Source organism: Rhinopithecus roxellana, chromosome 14, assembly GCF_007565055.1.
Source record: "Rhinopithecus roxellana isolate Shanxi Qingling chromosome 14, ASM756505v1, whole genome shotgun sequence".
NCBI lineage: Eukaryota > Metazoa > Chordata > Mammalia > Primates > Cercopithecidae > Rhinopithecus > Rhinopithecus roxellana.
In genome coordinates, this window is record NC_044562.1 from 31,524,243 (window position 1) to 31,548,651 (window position 24,409).

General features: G+C 49.7%; 1 protein-coding gene across 1 annotated transcript; it reads right to left on the reverse strand.

Annotated features, from left to right (window-relative positions):
* Nucleotides 1–1,842: 1,842 nt before the first annotated feature.
* Nucleotides 1,843–23,848, reverse strand: RUFY4 (RUN and FYVE domain containing 4). The gene is made up of 13 exons (XM_030917106.1): nucleotides 23,506–23,848; nucleotides 23,297–23,374; nucleotides 22,218–22,369; nucleotides 21,995–22,101; nucleotides 20,717–20,842; nucleotides 20,335–20,441; nucleotides 19,853–19,996; nucleotides 19,354–19,423; nucleotides 17,487–18,134; nucleotides 16,714–16,820; nucleotides 9,169–9,315; nucleotides 3,071–3,181; nucleotides 1,843–2,481 (listed from the first exon to the last, which is right to left on the reverse strand). The coding sequence occupies exons 3-13, from the start codon at nucleotides 22,261–22,263 to the stop codon at nucleotides 2,379–2,381; spliced, it is 1,716 nt and encodes a 571-aa protein (XP_030772966.1). The 5' UTR covers nucleotides 22,264–22,369; nucleotides 23,297–23,374; nucleotides 23,506–23,848; the 3' UTR covers nucleotides 1,843–2,378.
* Between the last annotated feature and the right edge of the window lie 561 nt (nucleotides 23,849–24,409).

A 24,409-nucleotide genomic window follows, 5' to 3' on the forward strand; every position in this document is an offset into this window, starting at 1 on the left:
TCCTGGCCCCTGATTCCCATCTGATAAGTTCTCTTCCAGGAGCAGCCTCCTTGCTCTGTGAAACAGGCTTCAGCCAGTCCCCCTCCCCACCCCATGAACATCCAATCAATTCATCAGGAAGGTTTGAATTTTGTGCTGGAGTTCCTGCTAGAATATGACTTCTTCTGCTAGAGTAAGAACCCTGCCCTAGTAAAGACATGTGAGTAAGCCTCATTTCCAGAAAGGGACTGCTGCCCTTTAGGGTAGTGGCAATTCTATTGCTCTGATTGCTCCAGGAGCCCCCCAGTTTCTCCCTTCACCCTGTTATTGTGTTTGCTAAGCAGAAGTTCTCACCAGTTCTCTAGGGCAGTAACTACTGTTGCAAAACTCTTGCTCCATGTGAAGGTAACGGGATGCAATCTGGGCGGCCTAACCCCGAGAGGCTGTCCAGAGCTCTGGTCAGAGCCACAGGATTGCCCAACAGCTGTGGAGGCTCTAGCAGTGCCTGCAAGGCAGAGCAGATAAGGGCAGTGTGAATGCCTGTTGGGGGCCACAAAATGTGTCTTAGAACTGTGTAGGGCAGCTAATCACCTTATCCTAGAGTGTGGTCTGCACCTCTTCTGAAACAGTTATTCTCAGAAGAATAACTGAAGAAGAATTGGCACCACAATCAGGTGCCAAGTGAATGACCTACACCTTTCATAAGCCTTCTTGGACAATATAGGGGATGTGATCTTATGCCACACTACTACATAGTCCACATTAATGGTCCTTATCAAACTCTGGCCAAACGAACACTGCACAGAGAGTCACCTAGATTCAGCCCTTCCCTCCAGGTGCTCTCAACCTGAGATCAATCAAGAACTGTAGTGGTTGGTGGGGAAGGACAAAGAGGCCTAAGTTCTGTGTCTGTACTGCTTTCCTGCCTTCCAAACCCAGGTGTCCTGGCGGGAGTGGGGTGGGGGCAAAAGAAACTCTCACGCAGTGCTGGTGGGAAGGGCCAATGTACAACTTCTTTGGGCAATAGTTTGGCAGTTCCTTAAAAGTTAAACACGGCCGGGTGCGGTGGCTCACACCTGTAATCCCAGCACTTTGGGAGGCCGAGGCAGGCAGATCGTGAGGTCAGGAGATTGAGACCATCCTGGCTAACATGGTGAAACCCCGTCTCTATTAAAAACACAAAAAATTAGCCGGGCATGGTGGTGGGCACCTGTAGTCCCAGCTACTCGGGAGGCTGAGGCAAGAGAATGGCGTGAACCCAGGAGGCGGAGCTTGCAGTGAGTCGAGATCGTGCCACTGCACTCCAGCCTGGGTGACAGAGCGAGACTCCGTCTCAAAAAAAAAAAAAAAAAAAGTTAAACATAATGACCCATTCACGTCATTCCTAGGTATTTATGTAAAAGAAACAAGTGTATGTCTACACAAGAGAAACATAAGACAAACAAGTGTATGTCAGCAGACTCACGTGAATCTTATTTGTAATAGCCCCAAGTTGGAAACAACTCAGATGTCCATCCACAAGTGAATGCAGAGACAAACTGTGGCATATCCATACGGCGGAATACCACTCAACAATAAAATATGTTCCCGATATATGTAGCAACAAGCAGGAATCTCAACATCATGAAGCTGAGCAGAAGAAGGCAGGCAATAAAGAGGTTGTACTGTATGATTTCACTTACATAAAATTCTAGAAAATGTACATTAGCCTGTGGTGACTGAAAGCAGATCAGTATTTGCCTAGGTATGGAGGGAAAGGAAGGGAGGGAGGCCACAGAGGGGCACAAGGAAACTTTGGGGTGGATAGATATGTTTATGAAGATGGTTCACTGGCGTTTATTAAAATCAAAACTCATCAAATTATACACTCTGTCATGTTTATCATGCGTCAGTAGTACTTCAATAAAGCTGTTAAACATAAAAAGAAACACAGCAATACAAACACAGATCCCTGAAGCTGACTCCAGACAAGAAGCTGCGGGAGAACCCAAGACAGTGCAGGCTTCACTTCTAGTGAATCAGGAAGGGTGGGCACTGGTGCTGGGTGAGTGGGGAGTGTGGAGGAGAAATGTCAGGGCTGCTGGCGTCTTATCTACAGTCATGGATTTGCTGATCCCAGAGGGACTTCAGAGAGGATGGGGCCCGACTCCTAACATTAGAGAAGAAGCCCTGAGCACTGAGGGCTTCGCCAAAGTCACCTGGCTCCTTGTGGTAGCTGCAGGGCTAGAACCACTCCCCACACCCTACTCTGTCCACAGAAGTGCTGGTGCCTTAGATCTCCAGTGTCTAGAATTCGGACTGGACAAACAAGAGGGCTGGGAAGAGCTACGGGCAGGGAGTGGATTGTGTGGGGTGGGCAAGCGGGTGGGAGGCCAGTCGTGGGCTGGTCTTGGTCTTGGTCAGGTGACCTGGGCTTCTCCTCCCTGGGCACAGGGTGGGCAGCAGCGGTCTCTCTTCTTGTAATCTGCAGAGCAAGCGTGACAGAGCAGGCCTCCGCAGAGCCTGGAAGGCAGAGGCAGGGAAGCCTGGGGTGGCCTCTGCAGCTGGCACTTCCCCAAGTGGGCGCTGAGGTCATGGAGTTCCAGCATCTTCAGGTCCACCTGAGACATCTGTTTCTCATCTCCCAGTGGAATGCCCTTGGTCTGTCTCAAGAGGTCTCCCCTCTCCTGAAGGGTGTCCTGATGCCCGACCCCTCCAGAGCCTCCACCTTCACATGGCAGCTTCTCCTGGTGGCTCACTTTCCTCTCTCCCAAGGCTGGTCCTAGCACTGTGCTCACAGACGAAGGACGGGGAGCAGCTTACACTGTACAGATGCTCCCTTCCAGATGAGAGGCCCATTTCTTGGTCAGTTCTTGGAGGGGGGCCCAATCCTGCCCCCTGGACCCCACTCCTTATCTGACCCTTCTGCTCTTCTCCTTCGTGGCTCTGCTTAGTGTTGGAAGTCAGATGTGGTAGAATGAGTGGCCAGCTGTAAGTGGCCTTTTATAAACACCCAGTTGCTGTGTCCCTCCCTTCCCTGGGGTGGGTGGGGGCTGTCAGCTGGTGGAAACTGGGCTGTTCCAGAGGGAGGAATCTGTGCCCTTCCCTTTACCTGCATGGATACCGCCGGGACAATCGGCCAAAGATCTTGCTACAGGCCACACAGCACCCAGGGGCCATGGAAGAAAGATGCTGGAGCCTCTGCCACAGGCGGTCCTTCTCTCTGATGGGGGATGAAGGTGGAGAGACATAGACAGAGACAGAGATCAAAAGACAGAAATGGGAAATGACTCAGACAGAGAGACAGAGAGGAACAGAGGGAATCACACAGACAGGAAGAGAGAGACAGAGAGGGTGATGGAGGGAATCACATGGACACACACAGAAATAAAAAGAGATTCAGAGACAGGGACAGAAACAAGAGCAGAGACGCAGAAAGACAGAGACACAGCAATGGAGGGGGATACAAAGATGGACAGAGAAAGATGGTTACTCAGAGAGAGAGGGGTAGAGAGAAGGAGAAAGAGGGAGAGAGAGACAAAGAGAGAGAGTGAAAGAGAGAGAGAGAGAGAGAGAAAGCCAGAGGATTGGAGAGAGACAGAGAGTGACAGAGAAGTTGAGAGATAAATAGAGGGAGACGCACATAGAGAAAGAGACAAATAGACAGAGAAAATGGAGACAGAGGGGAAGAGACAGATATGGAGACAGATGGAGAGATAGAGAAAGAGACACAGGGGCCAGAGAAAGACAGAGAGGAATGAAGAGACGGTGAGAGACACATACAAGAGATCAGAATGCGTCTGACACCTGGCCTCCTCTTCTCCCAAAATAACCTTGACCCATGATTTAAGGACCCATTATTTAAGCACAAAGGAGTGCTCCCTGATCACAGAGCCCCCTGGGGTTTCTTGCTCCAGACACTTACAGCACATCTTGCCTGCTGTCTCTTATCTGGCACTTAGTACAAACTGCCTTGGTATTTATTTACGTGTATGCCCTTGCAAAACTGATTTCACTGCCTTTTTTTTTTTTTTTTTTTTTTTGCGAGAGCATCTAACTCTGTTGCCCAGGCTGGAGTTCAGTAGCATGATCACAGCTCACTGCAGCCTTGACCTCCTGGGCTCAGGTGATCCTCACACTTTAGCCTTCCAAGTAGCTGGGACTATAGGCGTGTGCCTGGCTACTTTTTTGTAGAGATGGGGTTTCGACATGTTGCCCAGACTGGTCTTGAACCCTGCCTCAACCTCCTAAAGTGTTGGGATTACAGGCATGAACCACCATGCCCCGCCTTCACTCCCTTTTGAAAAGATATTTAGGAAGAAGGGTTATTTTAAATTTGTATCAAAATAATACATACACGTGATTTAAAAATAAAATCATACAAAAGTACTCGTATCAAAAGACCTCCCTCTCTTTCTCGTTCTCAGTGGCAAACCATTTCTGACATCGTTTTGCTTTCTCTCCTTGAAATTACTTCCATATTTAAGTAATATGCTCCTTTATCTCCTTCTTTGTTTATCAATAGAGAACATTCTCTATAGAGCTCCCTCCTTTGATATCAGAGGATTTAGCTTATATATTACCATCCTCACTAACTCACCATCCTCACATAGTTATATTCCTACTTTTAGTTCCTCTATTGGCTACTACTGTAATTTTTTTTTTTTTTTTTTTTGAGATAGAGTCTGTCTCTGTCACCCAGGCTAGAGTGCTGTGGCATGATTTTGGCTAACTGCAACCTCCGCCTCCTGGGTTCAAGTGATTCTCCTGCCTTAACCTCCCAAGTAGCTGGGATTACAGGCATGTGCCACCATGCCTGGCTAGTTTTTGTATTTTTAGTAGAGATGGGGTTTCAGCATGTTGGCCAGGCTGGTCTCAAACTCCTGACCTCAGCCTTGGACTTCCAAAGTGCTGAGATGACAGGCATGAGCCACCGTGCCCAGGCTACCATTGTAATTTTTACAGAATGTACTCACATATTTATTTCTTCATCTACTAACTATAGGTAGTATCCTTATGACTTCTGTTCTGTAATATGATGATGCCAGCATCTCTTCCTTTCAGCTCACCTCTTTCCTCCACCTTCTAACTTGCCATCTTTTCTCACAGCATCCAAAATGGTAGCCACTACCCCACATGTGGCTATTTATATTTAATTTAATTAAAATATTAATACATAAAATAAAAACTTTAGTTCCTTAGTTGCACCGGCTCAATATTTCAAGTGCTTTATCTCTACATGTGACTACCAGCTACCATACTGGACAGCATAAATATACAACCTTTATAGAACATTCTATCAGATTCTATTCTATACATAATATTGTTAAAGTGGTAGGATTTACGTTCTGTTTCTATAATTACATAATTGCTTTCTGTGCTTTGCTTTTAAGTTGATTCTATCCTTGAAAAAAATTAATGAATAATATTTACATTATTAGATAATATATATACATATTTCTTCCCAACGAGCTAAGATACCCTCTATAACACGTTCCTTCTTGGAAGGCTTTTGGTTTTCTGGGAGTTTTTAATTGCCTTTCTTTTTTCCTTGCATTACTTGCCTTTAACATATTATTTTCCTCCCAATTCTTCATCATTTCAGGTGTTCTCTTGATTCCCTTTCTCCCCAGATACCTTCCTCCTGCATCCTTGGTCCTTCTGCTACAGTCTAGACTGATTGCTCCCTGGGCTTGCTGCCCACTTATCATCTTGGGAATTCCCTTTTCTTCTCTCCTAGGCTAAAGCAATTTTTTTTTTTCCTGAATTCCACATCTTCTCCTTTCTTGGCTTACTTCCTTGTTTTTCTGGAGCACATCCTCAACTAACTTCCTATGAAAGGCTATGTGGGAGGTAAATTTTCTGAAATCTGTCTATGTGAAAATGTCTTTACTCCACCACCTCCCCCACTTCACTCATGGTTTGTCTGGAAACAAGATTCTAGGGCAAAAGTCAGTTTTTCTCAGAACTTAAAAAGAATTGCACCATAGACTGTTTACATGATTGGATTCTACTTCTTTTATAGGTGATCTGTCTTTTTTTCTAGACTATCTTAGGACATTCTCCTTATCTGTTTTACTGAAATTTCATAATGATGTATCTGTGGGCTTTGTTTTGTTTTTCAATTCTTTGCTCAGTGAAATCTTCAAATCTGAAGATCTGTGTCCATCAGAGCTGGGGAATTCTCTCACATCTTAATTTTTGCTATGTTTCATTTGTTTCTCTCCTCACAGTTAGAAAGGACACTGGAATTCAGAGACTGATTATCCGTATGTTTAATTATTTCTCTCCTGACTCCCATCTCTCTATGCTTTTTACTCTACTTTCTAAGAGGGTGCCTCATCTTTCTCTTCTAATCATTTTAGTGAATTGAGAAAAATTCAGTGATCATAATTTTAATTTAATTTTTAATTTCCAAGAATGTTTCTTATCTTTTGACAGATGCTTTTTATAGCATCCTGTTTCATGGAAGATGGATCTTTTTCCTTTATTTATCTTCATCTCTTCCCTTTATGTTCTAGACTCTCCTCAAATATCTAGGGATCCTTGGTTGTCATTTTATGTGTAAGAAAGAGCCAATAAAAGCTGTTTAGAGCTCTGAATAGTGGACAGGAATGGTTGACTAGTGGCTTCCCTTTAGTGGGGACTGGGCAGGGAGCTACCTGCTACAACCAGACACCCAAATGTCAGGACAAACTGGTCTTTTATTTGGGGCACTTAAATTCCTTTAACGAAGGATCTTTTGGTCATTTGCTTGGGAGATAGGCCCCTGAGTGCTGGATATTCTGCATGTGGGGAGGCAGGCAGAAGGCAGCAGGTATGGACTGTTCTTTCTAATGACTTTATCTCTCATCTCACTTCTGTCATCTGTGGCTCTGGGATCTCTGGATCCTACAAAAAACTTGGGCTTCACACAGTATCCACTTCTCCATCCATTTTCCAGCTTCTGGAAATTAGTTGAAATCTCTCCTCTGTGGTTAGCTCCTCCACTTTTCTCTCCGTTTTAAGTTTTAGTCTTTTATAGTCATTTTAGAGAAATTTCAGGATGGAGAATAGATAAGATGTGGGCAGTCCACCATCCTGATGCAGAAGTCAACCTTGGGGGCAATTTTTTTTCCTTTTTCTTTTCGTTTTTTGCTTAGGGTCGTATTTTCCATAAGCTTCTGCCAGGGACATTGTATTACATAGTTTAATGTTGCCTGCCTGAGAACCTGTGATTAATCACCTTTGCACTGGGAAGCTAGTGCTGATGAACTGGTATATTTTCTTTGGATGGGAAGTGAGATTTAGTCACTCTGTCTTTCCCTTTTTGATCCTGCTACCAATATGCTCAGTGCTGAGTTCTAACACTAACCCTAATCCCAACACTTTGGGGATATATACTTTTTGTTTTCTATTACATGTTCCATTTAATTTTCTTTCTTTTTTTTTTTTTTTTGAGATGGAGTTTCACTCTTGTCGCTCAGGCTGGAGTGCAGTGGCATGATCTCAGCTCACTGCAACCTCCGCCTCCCGGGTTCAAGTGATTCTCCTGCCTCAGCCTCCTGAGTAGCAGGGATTACAGGTGCCCAGTTAATTTTTGTATTTTTAGTAGAGACAGGTTTTCACCATGTTGGTCAGGCTGGTCTCGAACTCCTGAACTCAGGTGATTCATCCACCTTGCCCTCCTAAAGTGCTGGGATTACAGGCCTGTGAGCCACTGCACCCGGCCATGTTCCATTTAATTTTCTAGTTTTCTTTAACAATCACGTATATATGTCTTTTATTGTTGGCTATCTTAAATTATTTCATGAGGTCAATACTTCACTTTTTATATCTCTCTTCCTCCCAATTGACAGTAAATCCTTTGGAAGAACTATTCCTTAAATTATTATTTGTCCTTTCCAAGTTGATGTCTCCTTTTTCTCACCCTTAATACCATTTGGATATTGTGTAAGAGGATTTAGTTCTAAATGACCCCTCACCTGAAATCCTAGCACTTTGGGAGGCCGAGCTGGGTGGATCAATTGAGGTCAGGAGTTCAAGACCAGCCTGACCAACATGGTGAAATCCTGTCTCTACCAAAATACAAAAATTAGCCCGGCGTGGTGGCACGCACCTGTAGTCCCAGCTACTTGGAAGGCTGAGGCAGGAGAATCACTTGAATGGGGGAGGTAGAGGCTGCAGTGAGCCGAGATGGCACCACTGCACTCCAGCCTGGGTGACAGAGCGAGACTCTGTTAAAAAAAAAAAAAAAAAAAGACCCCTTAGCAACCTTCCAATTTTAATGGAACCTGACTCCACTGGTCTCCTGTTTCCTGAACTGTATGAGAGGATAACATATGTATGTGAACTCTCTTTCTACCCAACTAAAGGGCAGGAATTATGCTTCACGCATCTTCCCCATCTCTCAGTGAGCTTAATGGTTTGGAGCTGACCGTGGTGAGCCCAGCCACTGGAACCTAGAACAGCTGACCCAGGGCAGGTCCACAGGCCCAGGGTCTGAGGAAGTCCCGTGGGCAGGTAGGTGTAGGACACGTGATCACCTCTGGGTTCTCCCTGGTGTCTTTTTCCTCCTCCTCCTAATTCCTTCTCAACCCATGGTTCTTTTCTCCTCCCTAACCTCAGTAGGTGTGTGTATGTGGGGGTGGGTCTGGGTGGTAGTATGCATTATTGTCAGGGGACTCTATACAATTAATATGCTATGTGTCCTAGGTGACCAAGTCTGCCTTTTTTTTTTAAAATGGAGTCTCGCTCTGTCCCCCAGGCTGGAGTGCAGTGGTGTGATCTTGGCTCACTGCAACTTCTGCCTTCTGGGTTCAAGTGATTCTCTTGCCTCAACCTCCCAAGTAGCTGGGACTACAGGCATGCGCCACCATGCCCGGCTAATTTTTGTATTTTTAGTATAGATGCGGTTTCACTACATTGGCCAGATTGGTCTTGAACACCTGACCTCATGATCCGCCCACCTTGGCCTTCCAAAGTACTGGGATTACAGGTGTGAGCCACTGCGCCTGGCCAAGTCTGTCTTGTTTCTGACCCTCAGTTTCCTTTTCTGTAAAATGGGGATAACAGCAGGGAGTGGCTAAAAGAAACAGAAGAGTAAGCATATATAAAAGTTCTAGAACCCTGCTTGGGAGCTGTGAGTGGAGTAGAATTTTCATGCTCCGGATTCCACATCCCTTATCGTTCCCCCATCTGTCTCCCCTTTCCCACTGTCCCCATCCTTACTGGATCAGTTCCAACACCCGCCTCTTCATGGCCTGGACCAAGTCCCGCTGCCCTCCAAGCTCCTCCTGGTACACAGCGTCCCTTTTCTCAGCCTCCTGTTGCTTCTGCTCCAGCCGTGCCTGCAGCTCGGCTCTCTCTTCCTGACACCTGGGTACAGAAGGAAGACTAAGTTCTCAGGGGGCAAAACTCAGCCTTTGTGCCTGAGCTAGGCTGGGCCTCTGCCGGATAGGGAGCCCATGGGAGACACTGGTGATGTCCCCGGCAGCTGAAGTCCACACACATACACACACACACAACAATACACACCACACCACACACGAAATGCACACACATAATACAATATAACACAAGAGACATAACACTCAACAGAACACCTATATACAATACACACAACACACACAACCCCCACACATTGTAACACAGATAATACTACACACAACACATACACACAATGCATATACGCAACACAATAACAACACACAATATAACACAGACACACAACTCAACATATACCCAACACAACACAAATGCAGCCCATACACATAACAGCATTCACACAAAACACAACACATACACACAACACAAAACACAACACACACAATGCACTCACACAATACCACACATAACAACAGATACAACACCCAACAGAACACATATACACCACACAACATATACACGCAAGACAATACACACAACACAACAACCCCTACATATCATAACACACACAATACAATACACAGCACACACAGAACACTCCCTACATTTTATAACACACACAATACAACACACGGCACACACACAACACATATAGACAATGCAACACATACACAACACACAGTATAACACATAAACACAACTCAATACATGCACAACACACACATAACCCATACACATAACACAACACACAAACACAACATATATGCACAGCACAAAACACACAGTACAACACATACTACACAGCATACACAGACACAGCACACTACATACATGTTCATAATGCACATGTAACGACACGTTGTACACACCACACAATCACACAACACAATGCACATGCATAACATGCACACACAACACAACACACAACATACGCAATACAACACAAAATGCAACACAGCATATACACAACACACAGCACACACATCTACAACACAACACACACCCTAATATACACAAAGTATAACAGAACACATACACACAACGGAAGACACACTTACAATGCTACACGCATATAATTTATACATATAATACAATACATACACACACCACAACACACCACATATCACAACATACATAACGCACACACAATACAATACACACAACACAACACATATATAATGCACACACCACACACATAAACAGAACACAAACAACACAACATAGAAACACACACTTGCACAACACACACAACAGACATCCATAATGCAGACACACAACACAACATGCACACAATGTGTGTGCGTTTACACACATATATGCAATGCACACACCACACACTGAACTGCACACTGTGTGTTGCCTGACACCTACGAACTGACTCCTCACCAACTATTCAGAGAAATGAAAACAGGGCCCTGCCCTGAGTGTTCCTTTAGAGGGAGGGGATGAGCCAACATTTCCTCCTGGCGGCTTTGTTTTCAAACGTTTGCAGTTAAAATGTAACTTTCTTGAAAGGTGTGTTCAGGATCGTGGCAGCTCTCTGGAGGGAAGGCAGATGCCTGGGAACCCAGGCTGGATGGTCGGTGCCCAGCTGGAAATAATTGTGTGTGGAAGGGGAACAGTGAAGGATTTAGGGCGAATTTTTCTTTAAAATATTTTTTAAAAAGTTATGTGACATTGTCTTTTCAATTAAAAAGTAATAGTAAAAATATGGCTTTCCTAAATTTGTTTTAGTTTTGGGCTTGGTAGCATCTCAGTTCCACTCTTGGTTTTTCTTTTTGTCTGTAGTGGTTTTCTGAAAAGTTCCAAGAAGACCGCTGGACTGGAAATAAAAAAGACCTGGCCCCAGGGCCCAGCCTCTGGCTCAGCTGGGAGGCCCCTGGCTCAGTTGGGAGGGCGTTGCAATGGCAGATGGCATGGGTGAGAGTCCCGGTGCTCAGGATGCATGTACGTGTCTGTGCCGGTGTGTGTCCTGGGGCTTGAGCGTGTTTGAGTGGAAGAGGCTTGCAAGAGGCTTGACAATGAATTGAACATGCAATTTTAAAACACCTCCTTTTAGCATGTTGCAGGGAAGAAAGTTGGGTGGGCCATGACATCAAACTGTTAGCAGCCCAGCCACTGACATTCCAGAGTTCAGTCACTGCAACCCCAAGAGCGTTCTGGTGCTCAGGCACGGAGCAGGGCCATGTTTTTAATTTTAATGAACATTCTAGTCTTTTGGCACCTCATTTCTTAGCTGCTGACTTTAATTTTCCCGAGCCAGTTTACTTGCCCTGTGATCCTGGGCCCTTAATGTGATCACCGTGGTGTTTGCATATGTCTCTTGGGTGGGAAAGAACACTTACTTAGCACCTACTGTGTGCCAAGGGACGTTTAGGTGCCAGGAATAAAGCAGAGCCTATGGATCTTATAGTGTTTGCGGCAGGGGTAAAATAAATGATAGACTCGTAAAATAACTAAACTAAGTGCTGCGACAGAGACAAAGGAGAGGCTAAGACAGAGACCAGGGAGGGCTCTTGGAGAGGCTCCTCAGACAAGGTGAAATGGAAGCTGAACTAGAAGATGAAAAATCAGCAATGTAGAGCCAGGCATGGGCACATGCAAAGGTCTGCAAGTTGGAAAGAGCTGAGCTTGTTTGAGGAACTGAAAGACAAATGATTCTGGGCTGCCACAAAGGGCAGTGGGGGGCTGGGAAGGCAGGAGAGGAGTGGGGAGGTGGGCAGGACCTGAGCTGTCTGCCAGCAGCCCAGGAAAAGTGGATGTTAATCTCAGTGAAATGGGGAGCCCTGAAGTATTTTCATCAGGGAGTGATGGATACTTCTAGCACATGAGGGGACATGGAAGGAATTAGTTTACTGAGCACTTACTATATGCCAGGCCCAAGCTTAGTGTTTTATAGCCCCATTCATTTAGTTTTCACAATTTTAAGAGACAGATAATATAATCCTCATTTTACAAGAGAGAAGAGTAGAACCTCAGAGAAGGGGTGACACTTGCCCAGGGTCACACAGCTTGATGAGTGGAGGGAGCAGAAATCTGGACACAGGCCAGCCCAGATCAAAACTCTTTTGCCTCCCTACGCCTTTATCCAGGTAAAGCCCTGATCACCAGTGATTCCTGGCACCGGTGCCAAGTGGGCAGCAGGTGGGAGGGAGGGAGGGAAGGATGCTGATGGAGGCTGGCAGGCCTCAAAGGAGCTCAGTGCTGCTGTGCAGGGGTTGGGGGGACATGTGACATCTGCCTAGTTCCCCATCCTGAGGACCTCTTCAGCTGATGCTTGTCCTAATTTCTTTTGCTCGAGGTCTTACTCCCAGCGCAGAGGACACCCACCTGCTTGGAAAGATTGCCTCGCGAGCATCTGAGCTGGGAAGAGAAACCTTAGCCACCCTACCATCTCCTTTTGCGAATCAGGGACCTGAGGCCCAGAGAGGGCAGGCCACTGTCCCCAGGGGCCCACAGCCAGAAAGCTGTGAGTTGGGTGTTGGAAGCTCCATGTCTCAGCCCAAAGTCCATTTTCACAGCCCCATGGGCCTGCCCTGGGCCTGCTGCCTTCGGGTCGGCTGTGGCTCACCTCTGCCCCCAGTCTGTGCTCTGCGTGGGACTTCTACCACCCTTCCACTGCCCTCCATACCACAGCCTGAGTGAGCCTTTAAATACAGAAGTCAGACAGAGAAACGTCCCTGCACTAAACCCTGCCCCAGCCTCTGGTAGCACAAAGAAGAATTCCAGTGCCTCACTCTGTCTTTGAGGCCCCTGGCTCCGACTCTGCGCCTCTCTCCTCTGCTCAGCCATATCCCGTATGCATTTGGCCTGCCTGTCCACAAACACATGTCTTCTGGCCATTCCTCTGGCCGCAGCACTTCTCACTAATATTTGAACAGTCCAGTCTCTCATGTGGTTGTGGCTTCTGCTCAAACGTCACCTCAGAGAGGACTTCCTGGCCCCCAGTCTGACTGACTATCCTTTGTCCGTGCCCTTCCCTGCCTTTGTTTTTTTCCCTAACATCTATCCAATGGCCATTGGATTGCTATCTGTTTACCTGCCTGCCATTGGATTGCTATCTGTTTATCTGTACCAGGTCTTCTAGAGCAGGCTGGGCCAGGTTTGTTCACCACACTGCTCATGGCCACTGTGGAAGCATAATAAATGTCCATGGAATGAATGGGTCCCTCGGCACTTCTATTCTCTGTGTTGAGGAACTCATCGCCAGCTTGATGCCCATGGGCTCCTTTCTTGGGAGTGAGCTTTGTCCTTAGCTCCCTGGGTCCCAGGCATCAGGGTAGCACATCCTCTTCTGAGCCTCAGGGTCAGCTTTACTCACCATCCTTACTCTGAGGACTCCAGGATCGATCGCCCAGCCCACACTTCCCTCCTGAGTTCCACACTCAGCTGCTTGTCCAGCAGTCCCTGTCTAACATGTCTAACAGGTGTCTTAAACATAACATGTTCAAAAACAAGCTCTGACTTTCCCCACAAACCTGCCCTCCCACAGCCCGCACACTTCAGTTAACGGTGACTAGCTTTCCAGCTGATCAGGTCGAAAAGCTCAGAGTCATTCTCAACTTCTGTCTTTCTTTTAGACCGCATATCCAATCCTCAGGAAGTTCTACTTCATGCTTCATCCAAAGCCCAGCAGCTTCTCCTTGCTCCGTGCTGCCAGCCCAGTCTGAGCACCCCCACTCTCCCCTGCGCGGTAGGGTCCTCACTGGACTCTCTGTGTTCAGCTTGCCTGCTAACAGGCCAACTCCAAGGGGCCTTTAAAACACACATGAAGCCGGGTACCGTGGCTTATGCCTGTAATCTCTACACTTTGGGAGGCCAAGGTGGGTGGATCACCTGAAGTCAGGAGTTTGAGACCAGCCTGGCCAACATGACGAAACTCCATCTCTACTAAAAACACAAAAAATTAGCTGGCTATGGTTGCGGGCGTCTGTAATCCCAGCTACTCAGGAGGTTGAGGCAGGAGAATCACTTGAACCCAGGAGGCGGAGGTTGTGGTGAGCCGAGATGGCATCACTGTACTCCAGCCTGGGCAGCAGGAGCGAAACTCTGTCTCAAAAACAAAAACAAAAAACAAAACCACAAAACCACCACCAACAAAAAACATGTCAGCCTCTGACAGGCTGATCTATAGAGGAAGTGGACTGGTGTTGCCTAGAGCCGGGAAAGGAATGAGGAGTGGCTGCTAACGGGTACAGCGTTTTTCCTTGGGGAGATGGAAATGTTCTGAAATTGATTGAGGTGGTGGATGCATAACTCTTGAATATACTAAAAACCATTTAATTGTTAAGCATTTGGAAAAGCATATAAACATCTTTTTGACATTAAAAAACGTCAAGTCCCTCTCCTGCTCTGAGCCCTCAGTGGCTCCCATCTTCCTCTGAGTCAAAGTCAAGGCCCTTCCCATGCCTCACAGGCTCTCTCTAACCTGCCTCCTTGGCTCACCCGACCTTTTCCCACATCCTCTCCCTCCTTCACTCTACTGGGGCCCAGAAGGCCTCCTTGATGTTCCTAGAAGCTGCCCTGCCCGTCCCCCATCAGGGCCTTTGTTTTTGCTGTCCCCGCAGCCTGAAACATTCTACCGAATAGTCAAAGGGCTCGATCCTCACTTCCTTCAGGTCTTTAGATCAATGTCACATTTTCAGGAAGGTCTTCCCTGGCCATGTTACCTTATTAAAATGTAAAATACCACACCAACACGTCCCGTTCCTCTTGTCTGCTTTATGTCTTCTTCTTATAACTTATTCCAATCTGACATCCTAGGTACTTCACTTGCTAATCACATTTATTGCTTCACCCACTAGAATGCGAGCTCCATAAAGGCAGGTGTTTGGCCTGTTTTTTCTGTGAGAGGATTTCCCGTACCTAGGACAGGCCTGGCTCAGAGTGGGTGCACAGAGTGTTTGTGGAATGACTAAATGATGAGTGACAGGTGGCCGGAGCACTGTGGTCTGTGAGACAGGGCCCCCAGCAAAGGGAGCAGCCGGGGCCAGGCCATCTCTCTACAACCTCCCAGCTGCTCCTCCTAGCTTGTCTTGATCCCTTGAAGACTCTCGTGTGGGCAGAACCCCCATGGTCATTTGGGCCCTGAATCATGGAAACCTTTGCTGACCACACTGTGGGCTCAGCTGAGTGTGGAGTGGGAGGAGCCCGAGGGACCCTTTTGGGTTGATTTCTGGGCTCCTGGGCCTCTCTCCCCTCCAAAGCAGAGAGTCAGCAGGCTTCCCAGTGATTCAGGCTGAATCACAGCTACTCAGGCCCTGCTGGAGTCTGACTGGTATCTGTTGGACCTGGGGCAGGTGTTAGCCATGTGGGAGGGAGAGACAGGGGCAGGTGGGCAGACCGAGGCACCCGGAGACCACAGGAGAGAGACACAGAGAGGCTGATTCAGGCCACGGAAGATCTCTGCAGGGAGAAGAGACTTTAAAAAATAAATTATGGGCTGGGTGTGCTGGCTCATGCCTATAACCCTAGCACTTTGGAAGGCTGAAGCTTGAGCCTAGGAATCTGAGACCAGTCTGCGCCATGTAGTAAGACCTCGTCTCTACAAAAAGAGAGAGAGAAACTGAGACCCGAGAGACTGAGGACTGAGGGGCATAGTAGAGACAGACAGCGTGCTGTGGGCCCCTGAGGTCAATGTGATGATGGAAGATGAAGACACTGGATGGTGAGAGACACTGAGCAAGAGAAACGGAGAGACTGAAGTGCAGGCACCTGACATGCTGCCTGAGCTGGGCGTCTGAGCCCACTGATTCTGGAGTCAGCTGCAGGCCTTGAATCTCAGCTCCCCTGCTAACCAGCCAATGGTGGGTGAATTGTGCAGCATCTTTGAGCCTCAGCTTCCTCCTCTATAAAATGGGGGTTCTATAGAACTCATCTCATAAGGGTGTTACGCAGAAGCACCTACAGCAGGGCCTGGGACATAGTAAATGCTCAGTAAATGATAGCTATGATTATGAGAGGGTGAGAGGTGACGTAACAGGAAGAAGCAAATGAGACGCAAAGAAACCGAGTAAAAGAGGGAGACAGAAAGAGATGGGGGAAAGAAGGCCAGTGGAGTAGGGAGGCAGAGGGTGGAAAAGAGAGAGGAGCTGCCCAGGGGAGGCAGCAGAGGGAGGCAGGGGTGAGGGTGGGAGGGAAGCAGGCCAGGAGGTGGGGCCTCTCCTGGAGCTGCTCTGGGAGGCCTATGAGAAAGGGATGCACCGGGGAGGGAGGGTGGAGCCCTGGGATCAGGAGCAATGCCCTGCAGGCCTCAGATCCCAAAGGTGTGCCCAGCCCAGGACCTGGTGCACAGGAGATTCTCACAAGACCTCATTGACTTGACCGTGATTGACAGCAGGACTCAGGGAGCACCTTCCAGTGCCCTGTGCTGTGGGTTGCCAAGGTTACCTGCCGAGCTGCTCCTGAAGTGCCTGCAGCTCCCTGTCCTGCTTCCTCAGCAGCTGCTCCTGGTGCTGGGTCTGCTCCTCGGCCTTCCGGAGCCCAAGTCTGAGGCTCTGGGGAGTGGAAGGAGGGGAGGAGGAGGCTGAAGGAGAAGGACAGAGACCCCAACACCGGGGCTGACCTGAACAACATTCCCGAGAGATCCCAGGCCATACCCTGGCAGGGCTGGGGGCAGTGCTGGGAGCTCTGATGCCTGACTCTGTCTTAGGCCTTGCTTCTGGGTGAACCTGGGCCACTGTTTCTTCCTTCACTGAAGGGTGGAAGTTATAAACTCAGAAACTTGCAAGTTCCTGGCTTGGTGACAATCTTGAGTGACCTCCAGGAGAAGCATCTACCACAGGAACAACTAGGTGGGCTCTGCAACAGTAGAACTTAGATTTGGGGACGAGACCTACCATCATGAGGATATGGAACTGGAGAGGAAGTAACTGCCTGGAAGAACTGCTGGGAAGGGATCTCAAACTCCAATGCCTACTGGGGTTGGGCAAGAAGTATTGCTGAATAAAGTGGGTCTAGCGTGAGGCAATAGGGAGATGTGGGGACTGTGGTGGCCTGAAGAATGCATGGCTTTCAAAGGCATTCCCAAATAATAATCCTGAGTGGGCCAATAAAAATTGATCCATGGGAGGGAATGGTCCCAGGCTACCATTTCAGACCCTCATCTGTGGGCCAGGTCAGAGAGGGGAGAATAACCAGGTATGGAGCTCAACTGTTCTCACCTTGATCTCGTCCTGCAGGGACACCTCGGCTTGCTCCTCCCTTCTGGCCACAAGGGTAACTTCTATTTGCACTTGTGGATTCTCCACGGTAGAGCCTTTCTTTGTTGTGACTCCCTGAAGGACCCAGGGCTCCCCCAGGATGCTAGAGTCCTCCGATCCCTGCCTGGTCCCTGATACTGTTCCCGCTATGGCCCCTCTGGGGCTGGGCATCAGCAGCCTCTGGACATGACTCCACTCTGGTTCCTTTTCATGAGTATCCTCTGTTGTTCTCTGACCCTCTGCACCCAGCAGAACCCCTGTGCTCTCAGCCTCCATCCCTATCACCTCCTTCTGAGTACCCATAGCCCCCTTCCCCTGTCCCTGGGTGCTGGGTGTTGAGTTCCCCAGAAACATCTCAATCCATGGGGTTCCTTCCTCCTGGTCCAGTTGAAGCTCCTCCTCTTCTGGTTCCCACATACTCTGGGGGTACCTATGTCTCCTGGAATTTCCCCCCTTCTTTTCCAAAAAGAAAGGAAGATGCCTTTGTTGCTGGGACCTGGGCAGCCCTGCCAACTGCTGTCCACTGGGTGCATCTTGCAGACAGACAGCTTGACTGGTGTGTGAGTCTTCAATCTGGACATTTTCGGGCCCTCCATATGCAGCTGGGATCTGTGGAGAGGACCCCAAACCAGTCATCCCTCTCAGCACCAATTCACTGACCTGGTGCATGGGAGAGGCCACAGTGCTGATCTAATGGGCTTGCTAAATAGATAGGTACCAGGTCCTCTCACTGGAAACTTTGATTTATCAAACCTCAAATCTGACTTTTAGCAACACCCAGGTGATCTGAGCGCCATGCTTTGGTCTGGTGAGGGACAGCAGTATATCCTGATGTCTTTCTCTCCCTTTCCCCTGTCCGCATCCTTCTCCTTCCTGCACCTGGGTCTTGGGTATTGATCTGGCTCCCCCTAAGTTCCACCCACCCCTTTCCTTTAATCCTTCCTCCTGAACTACACTTCGTATTTCAGTTTTTTCATCTGCAAAATGGGAATGATAATATCCGGTTTTAGGGTTGTGATGAAATCTTGACTAGACCAACACTCAGCTAAGAGCAACCTCTCAAGAAGCCTTCTCTGTGCTCCCATGTTCCTCTGTTCATTTCTGTGTCACTTACACTGAACTCATATATTGCAATGCTTTTCTTTATGATCTATCTCCACGAAGAGACCCTGAACTTTTCAGACCAGAGAACTAATAGTATCTGTATCCAGTGCCTGGGAGCTGGTGGGGGTGCAAAATGTGCTTGTGGGATGATGATAACAACAATGAAGGTGACCTCATGGTGCCATGAGGGGAGCGTGTAGCCAGGAGCCCTGTGCAGTGCTGGATGTGAGTTGTCTCAGTTCATCCTCACAATATCCCTATGGGGCAGGACAAGTAACTTGTTCAAGAACCATAGTTTGTAAGGGGTGGGGCTGGAATTCGACCAGGCAACCTGGGTCTTTAGTCGCTTCTTGAACTGAACTGAGTTGTTTGTCTATTGTCCAGTGCAGGGGACTCAGCAGAGGGCATCTCTCATCTGTTTCCTGAAGCTTTCAGTGCCCGCCCCCCTTGGAACTTTCTCCTCCTCTGGGCCCAGTGGCTCCGGCAGAGGGTGCTAGAGTTCCCTTTCTCTCCCAGTGTCCCCACCCCAGGAATAGGAGCCCTCTCCTTCTCTGCAGTTCCCCAGTCCCCTGCTCCACACACTGGCCTCTTGCTCTGTCTGTCCAGTTGGGTCAGGGGTCTCTGTACACTCAGAGGGGGAAGCTCAGTTACTACTCAAACTGGGCACGCCAAGGAGATAGGGAAGAGGCAACTCAGAGTGAAGGCAGGGCAGAGGCAGAGGCACCTTCTTTGGGGTATCTTTGGTTTTTCTGGGTCTCCTTCCCTGGGTTTGGGTGGAACTTGAGCAGCGTGACCTGAAAGTGAAAGAGGCAGGGGGACCCTGGGCCTCTCTTCAGTGGTGGGCTTGGCCCTCAGATGGAGGGTATCCCCTCTTTCCACTCGCCCATTCATCCCATGACACTTCCTCCTTCCTGCCCACCTACCCTCATGCATCCCATCCTGCATTCATCCATACTTTCCCTCCCAGCATCCCGCTATCCATTCATCCTCCAGCCCGCCACCTCAACCACCCAGGAAGTCGTTAGTGAGTGCATATTCTAGGCTGCATTATGCCATGAATTTGCACTGGGAACATCGAAGGCTAGAAGGATCCAAAGTCATGGAGCAAAAGGAGGCAGAGACAGATGGGGCTGGAGGCTGAGGGCTTGGGGCTTGCCTGGGACCCTTGGTGGCCATGGGATCAGGTGTCAAAAGAAACTTCCCTCCTGGCCGCACCCACTCACTCTGAGAACATGGGCCAGGCTCCATCCAGGTCTGGCTGCTGGAGGTCCAATTCGAAGGCCACCCCATTGAGAGCATAGAGAGAGTCCAGGATGTCTTCTTGGCGTTCTGGGCAGAGCAGAGGGCTCCGGGGTCCATACCATTCCCTGTGTTAACAGTGATCAGAACCTTTGGCCTTTGACCCTGGGGCTATTTCCCTCGACCCCAACCACCCCCACCCCAGCTCAACCTCAACACCGTCACAAGGCTGGTCCCCAGGCAGAGTTGTGGCCCTTCAGGAGCAGGAGGCCTAAGAACCCTGATGCTGCCAGGACTCCTGGGTTCCAACCTCCCTCTGCCTTTTCTCCCTTAATTTTTCCTTCATGACTCTCATTGTAATGGTCCTTGATAGAAAGCCATCCATGGGGGGTAAAGGAGGGCTCTTTTACAAAGGAGGGAAAGTGGCTTAGATGGCATTGGCAGGAGGATGTCCCAGCAGCCCCACCTGGTGAGCTCTGGGTTCAGGAGGCAGAGCTGCAGGGCCTCAGCCAGCTGCCCATGGGCCAGGCAGAAGCGGATGAAGGCACGGCCTTTCCCCAGAGGGGTCTTCAACTGCAGAGTGCACAGGGGCAGAAGGGGGGGTGGTATTAGGACAGAGGGTGCCCAGGAAACACGGAGGGGACTGGAAGTGCTGGGCAATGGGAAGGGTGTGGGGGGACCTGAGGCCATGGGAGGAAAAGGGTGTTTGGAGGGGTGCTGCGGGCAGGGTTTAGGAGACATGCGGAGCAAGTGAGTGGTCTATGGTCGGTAGAGCAGGATGTGGGAGAAGGAGCAGGCCTATGTCCACCCCCACCCTGTCAGTCTTCTCGCTGCCTGGCCCTGGATACCTTGTCCTGGGAACGGACAAAGTGGATTGGCTCCATGTCCCCCTGCTGCCGTCGTAGGGCAGTGCAGAGAAAGTCCCAGTAATCCTTCCGAGGCCCCAGGAAGTTCTTCTGCTCTTTCTGGTCAAACTAGAACCAAAATGAGGCAAAGAAAGTGTAGAAATGCTTCCTCCTAGAACACACCCTGCATTCTAGCGTGCTGAGGGGACACCTGCTGGAAGAGAGGGCTTCTGCAGTCACACCCGGCATCCGGACTGAGCCCTGTCCTTACTGGCTGTGTGATCATGAGCAAGGTGTTTGACCTCCCTGAGCCTCAGTGTTCTCATTCATTCATTCATTCATTCATTCATTCATTCATTCAGAGGCCCTTATTGAGCACTGACTATGTTCCAGGCCCTGTTCTATGTTCTGGGGATACAGCTATGAACAAACTGACTTCATGGAGCTTACATCTTGATAGGGGAGTTAAGACAACAAACAGATGAGATAAGTAAAGCATCGAGTATGTTAGATAGTGATGACTGCTACGGAGACAAAAATAAAGCAGGAAAGAGAATGGAAAATGTGGTGGGTGTATGTGTGGTGCGTGGTGTGTGTGGCAGGTGTGTTGAAAATCTAGGGTGTCCAGAAAAGCCTTCTAGCTTGAAGGAGCTGAGAAAGTGTGCTGTACATTCCAGTGGAAGAGCATTTTAGGTAGAGTGGAGAGCACGTGCAAAGGCCCTGAGGCAGGAGCATGCCTGGTGTGTTCCAGGAAGATCCAAGAGGCCAGGGGAGCTGGAGTGCAGCAGATGAGTGGCAGGCTAGCAAGAGATGAAGTCAGAGAAGTAGGAAGGTGTGTGTTGGGGTGTTGGGGGGTGGACATCAGGCAACTCAGAGGGTGAGAGTGAGGATTGTACAAAGCCAGGCATATAGAGGCCAAAGCCTGACACATAGCACGTGTTCAATAAAAGCTGGTGCTGGTCATAGTTGGGGCTCTGAGTAGCAGCAGGAAGGGCCAGTCCTAGGACATCCATGCCTCTGAAGCTTTAAACAGTGGGGGCTACCCCCAGGTCTGGGTCCCACCCCAAGGCCCGGGTCCCTTCCAGCCCCACTTTGCCTCACCTCACTTCTCAAGCTGCAGTGACAGCCTCCAAGAGTGAGGTTAGGTGTCAGTAGGGAGAGGGAAATGGCCCAGTGCATGGTAAGGAATGGGACTGTGGCTCCTCCCTTGTTTTCCAGGAATGTCCTGCCAGTTGTCTGGGTCTGGGGAGAAGGACGGGGAGGGGGAGGAGAAGGTCCCACCTGTAGCAGCAGCTCCAGGCAGCCACAGAGTCTGTGCAGCTCGGCACTGGTGTCCGTCACTGGCCCCTGCCCATCCCCATAGCCCTGGAGGATGGCAGAGACGGCAGCTGCAGGGAGGATGGCAGGCGTCAGGCACCAAGTAGTGAGGCCGCTGAGGGAGGGGCTCCCAGACCCTGACTTCTCCCGCGACTCAGTCCCAGAACATCTCTCAGAACATACTCACCTCTTAGGTCTTTGGTGATCTTGAGGATGGCTGCCTCTTCTGCCATGGGTACTTGAAAATGATGTGATTCCTTCCGACTTGGACTATGAGCCCAGGAAGGACCCTCGGCCTCACTGCCCAGCTCTCTCCTTACATAAAGCAGTACGCAGAGACTGCAGAGGGGAAGTGACTTATCTCGGGTGACATAGCAACTTACCTAGTGGGGGGAAAATCCCAGCTCTGTCTTGTAGGCCAGCGTGTGAAGATGATGGTGTGGTCTCCACCGATTGAGCAGTACCTGGGTGACACTGTACTAACACTTGATGCCCTTGCCCCATTCAATCCCCACATCATCCTGGAGGTTATTAACTCCATTTTAGACCAGGACAAACAGGGGGTTGGAGAACGTAAGTCTTTTATTCAACATCACAGAAGTACCCAGGATTTGAACTCAGGTCTGTGTGCCCATAGGTCCTGTGTTGTGGGTCCTGACTTGGTGTAAGTGACCCCGTGAGCGCTCATGCTATGTAGACACTAGGCTGGGGGTGTCCCCTCCTTCCCCATGGGGTGCCCTCAGCCTTGCCCAGGTACTCATCCTCCTCGAGACACACACTCATTGTTTCCTGGGCTCCAGCTGAGTGGAAAATGTGTGTTCTTTGAGGAGAGGGTGCAGAAGTAAAGTGTGGCCCCAGGGCTGGGGCTGAGCAGATGCTGTGTGTGTGTGCGGAGCAGGGCTGGTTTTAATATTGCCTTTCTCTCCAGGGGATCTTATCCTCTTCTCCTCCCGATGGGTCCTGGGACCCAGAGAGGGACACTGTGGCCCCGACAGCTGGTGGCCTTATTCTGAGATCCTAGTCAAGACCAGGTATGGAGTGGAAAACCCAGGTGTCCTGCAGGCTGCGGCTGCTGGAGTTTGGGGTGGGGTGGCAGTGGTGCAGCAGTGGGACACAGTGGAGGGGAGGGGAGAGGGAAACGGAGGTAAATGAAGGAGGTGGGTGGGACATGGGATTTAGGGAGGATGGGGTCAGGAGTCCAGAGACCTGGGTCTCCATCCTGGCCTGGCTACGCACTCACTGTGTGATCTCGGGCAAATCACTCACCTTCCTTGAGCCTCAGTTTCCCCACCTGTAGACCAAGGATTAGACTGATGGTCTCAGCAGCCTCTTCCAGCCCAGATCCTGTGTGAAATCCACGAACGGCTCCATGTGTCTCCTCCTCTCCCTCATCTCTGCCATGCATTTATCTTCCCTGGCTCCTAGAATCACTCCCCTTCTATCCCCGTAAGTTCCAGGGTTTCCCTGCTACTCACCCAGGAGAGCGTGGCTGGCTGGGGCACGAGAGCGCGGCTCTGCTGCCTGAGTCCCTCCCTAGTGACGGTGCCTTGCAGAGCTGTCCCAGGATTTACAGCCTGGGAAGAAGTGACTCAGTCTCAGCCCAGCAGCCTGGAGGGGGAACCTGGCTCACAGCGGTGGGGGAACCGAAGACGCTGCAGGGAAGAAGTGGTAGAGGCAGGATCCAGAAGTGGTAGTGTACTGGGGCAGAATGGTGAGATGGGAAATGGGTCATCTCAGGCCAGCCTGGGGTAGAGTCACCTGTTGGCCAAATGGGGGCTGATCCATTGTGGTTAGTGGGACTGCTGCTAGTTTCCTTTTAGTTTTCAGCACTTGCTCCTGCTTTTCTTCCTTCTCGCCACCAGGGGGCAGAGGGAGGCCGTGGAGCTCCGCAGCTGCTGTTCCTGTGGTTGTCTCTTCCGTGTTGTTTGGTTGGGTTGTGAGGCGGCGCTCCAGGGTAGGGAGGGGAGGGCGAGGTTCCCACCACGCTCCTCCTTCCTCTCTCCACCTCACTGAGCTGAGCGGTCCCCGTGAGTGCTGGTCACCAGTGCCGACCCCCAGTCCTGATCCCATTCCCAAAAGGATGGATGTGAGACCACCAGTGAGATCCTGTGCCCAGTAATGGGCCAGGCGGGTTTCCCAGGTGGGCTGGCCCCCTCACGGGCCCCGTGGCTGTACACTGCCTTGTTGACGCTGGGATCTTTCCATGCCGGGTCCTCGTTTCTGCAGGCTGGGCTGCTCCAGGGGCTAGTATTGGGGCAAAGGAGCAGAGGCCTGGGAGGATGGCTGTTTTCACAAACCCCAAGAACCGCATCTAAAAACCAGCACAAGGGATGCCCCAGCCTGTCTGCCCTCTCCTCTGTTCCTATATCCCTCATGCAG

Coding starts and splice junctions, on each gene's coding strand:
- RUFY4 (XM_030917106.1), bottom strand. CDS start 22,263: ATGGCAGAAGAGGCAGCCATCCTCAAGATCACCAAAGACCTAAGAG. Junction 20,442..20,716: donor TTGTCCGTTCCCAGGACAAG/GTATCCAGGGCC, acceptor TGCACTCTGCAG/TTGAAGACCCCTCTGGGGAA. Junction 19,424..19,852: donor GCCTGGCCCATGTTCTCAGA/GTGAGTGGGTGC, acceptor TTTCACTTTCAG/GTCACGCTGCTCAAGTTCCA.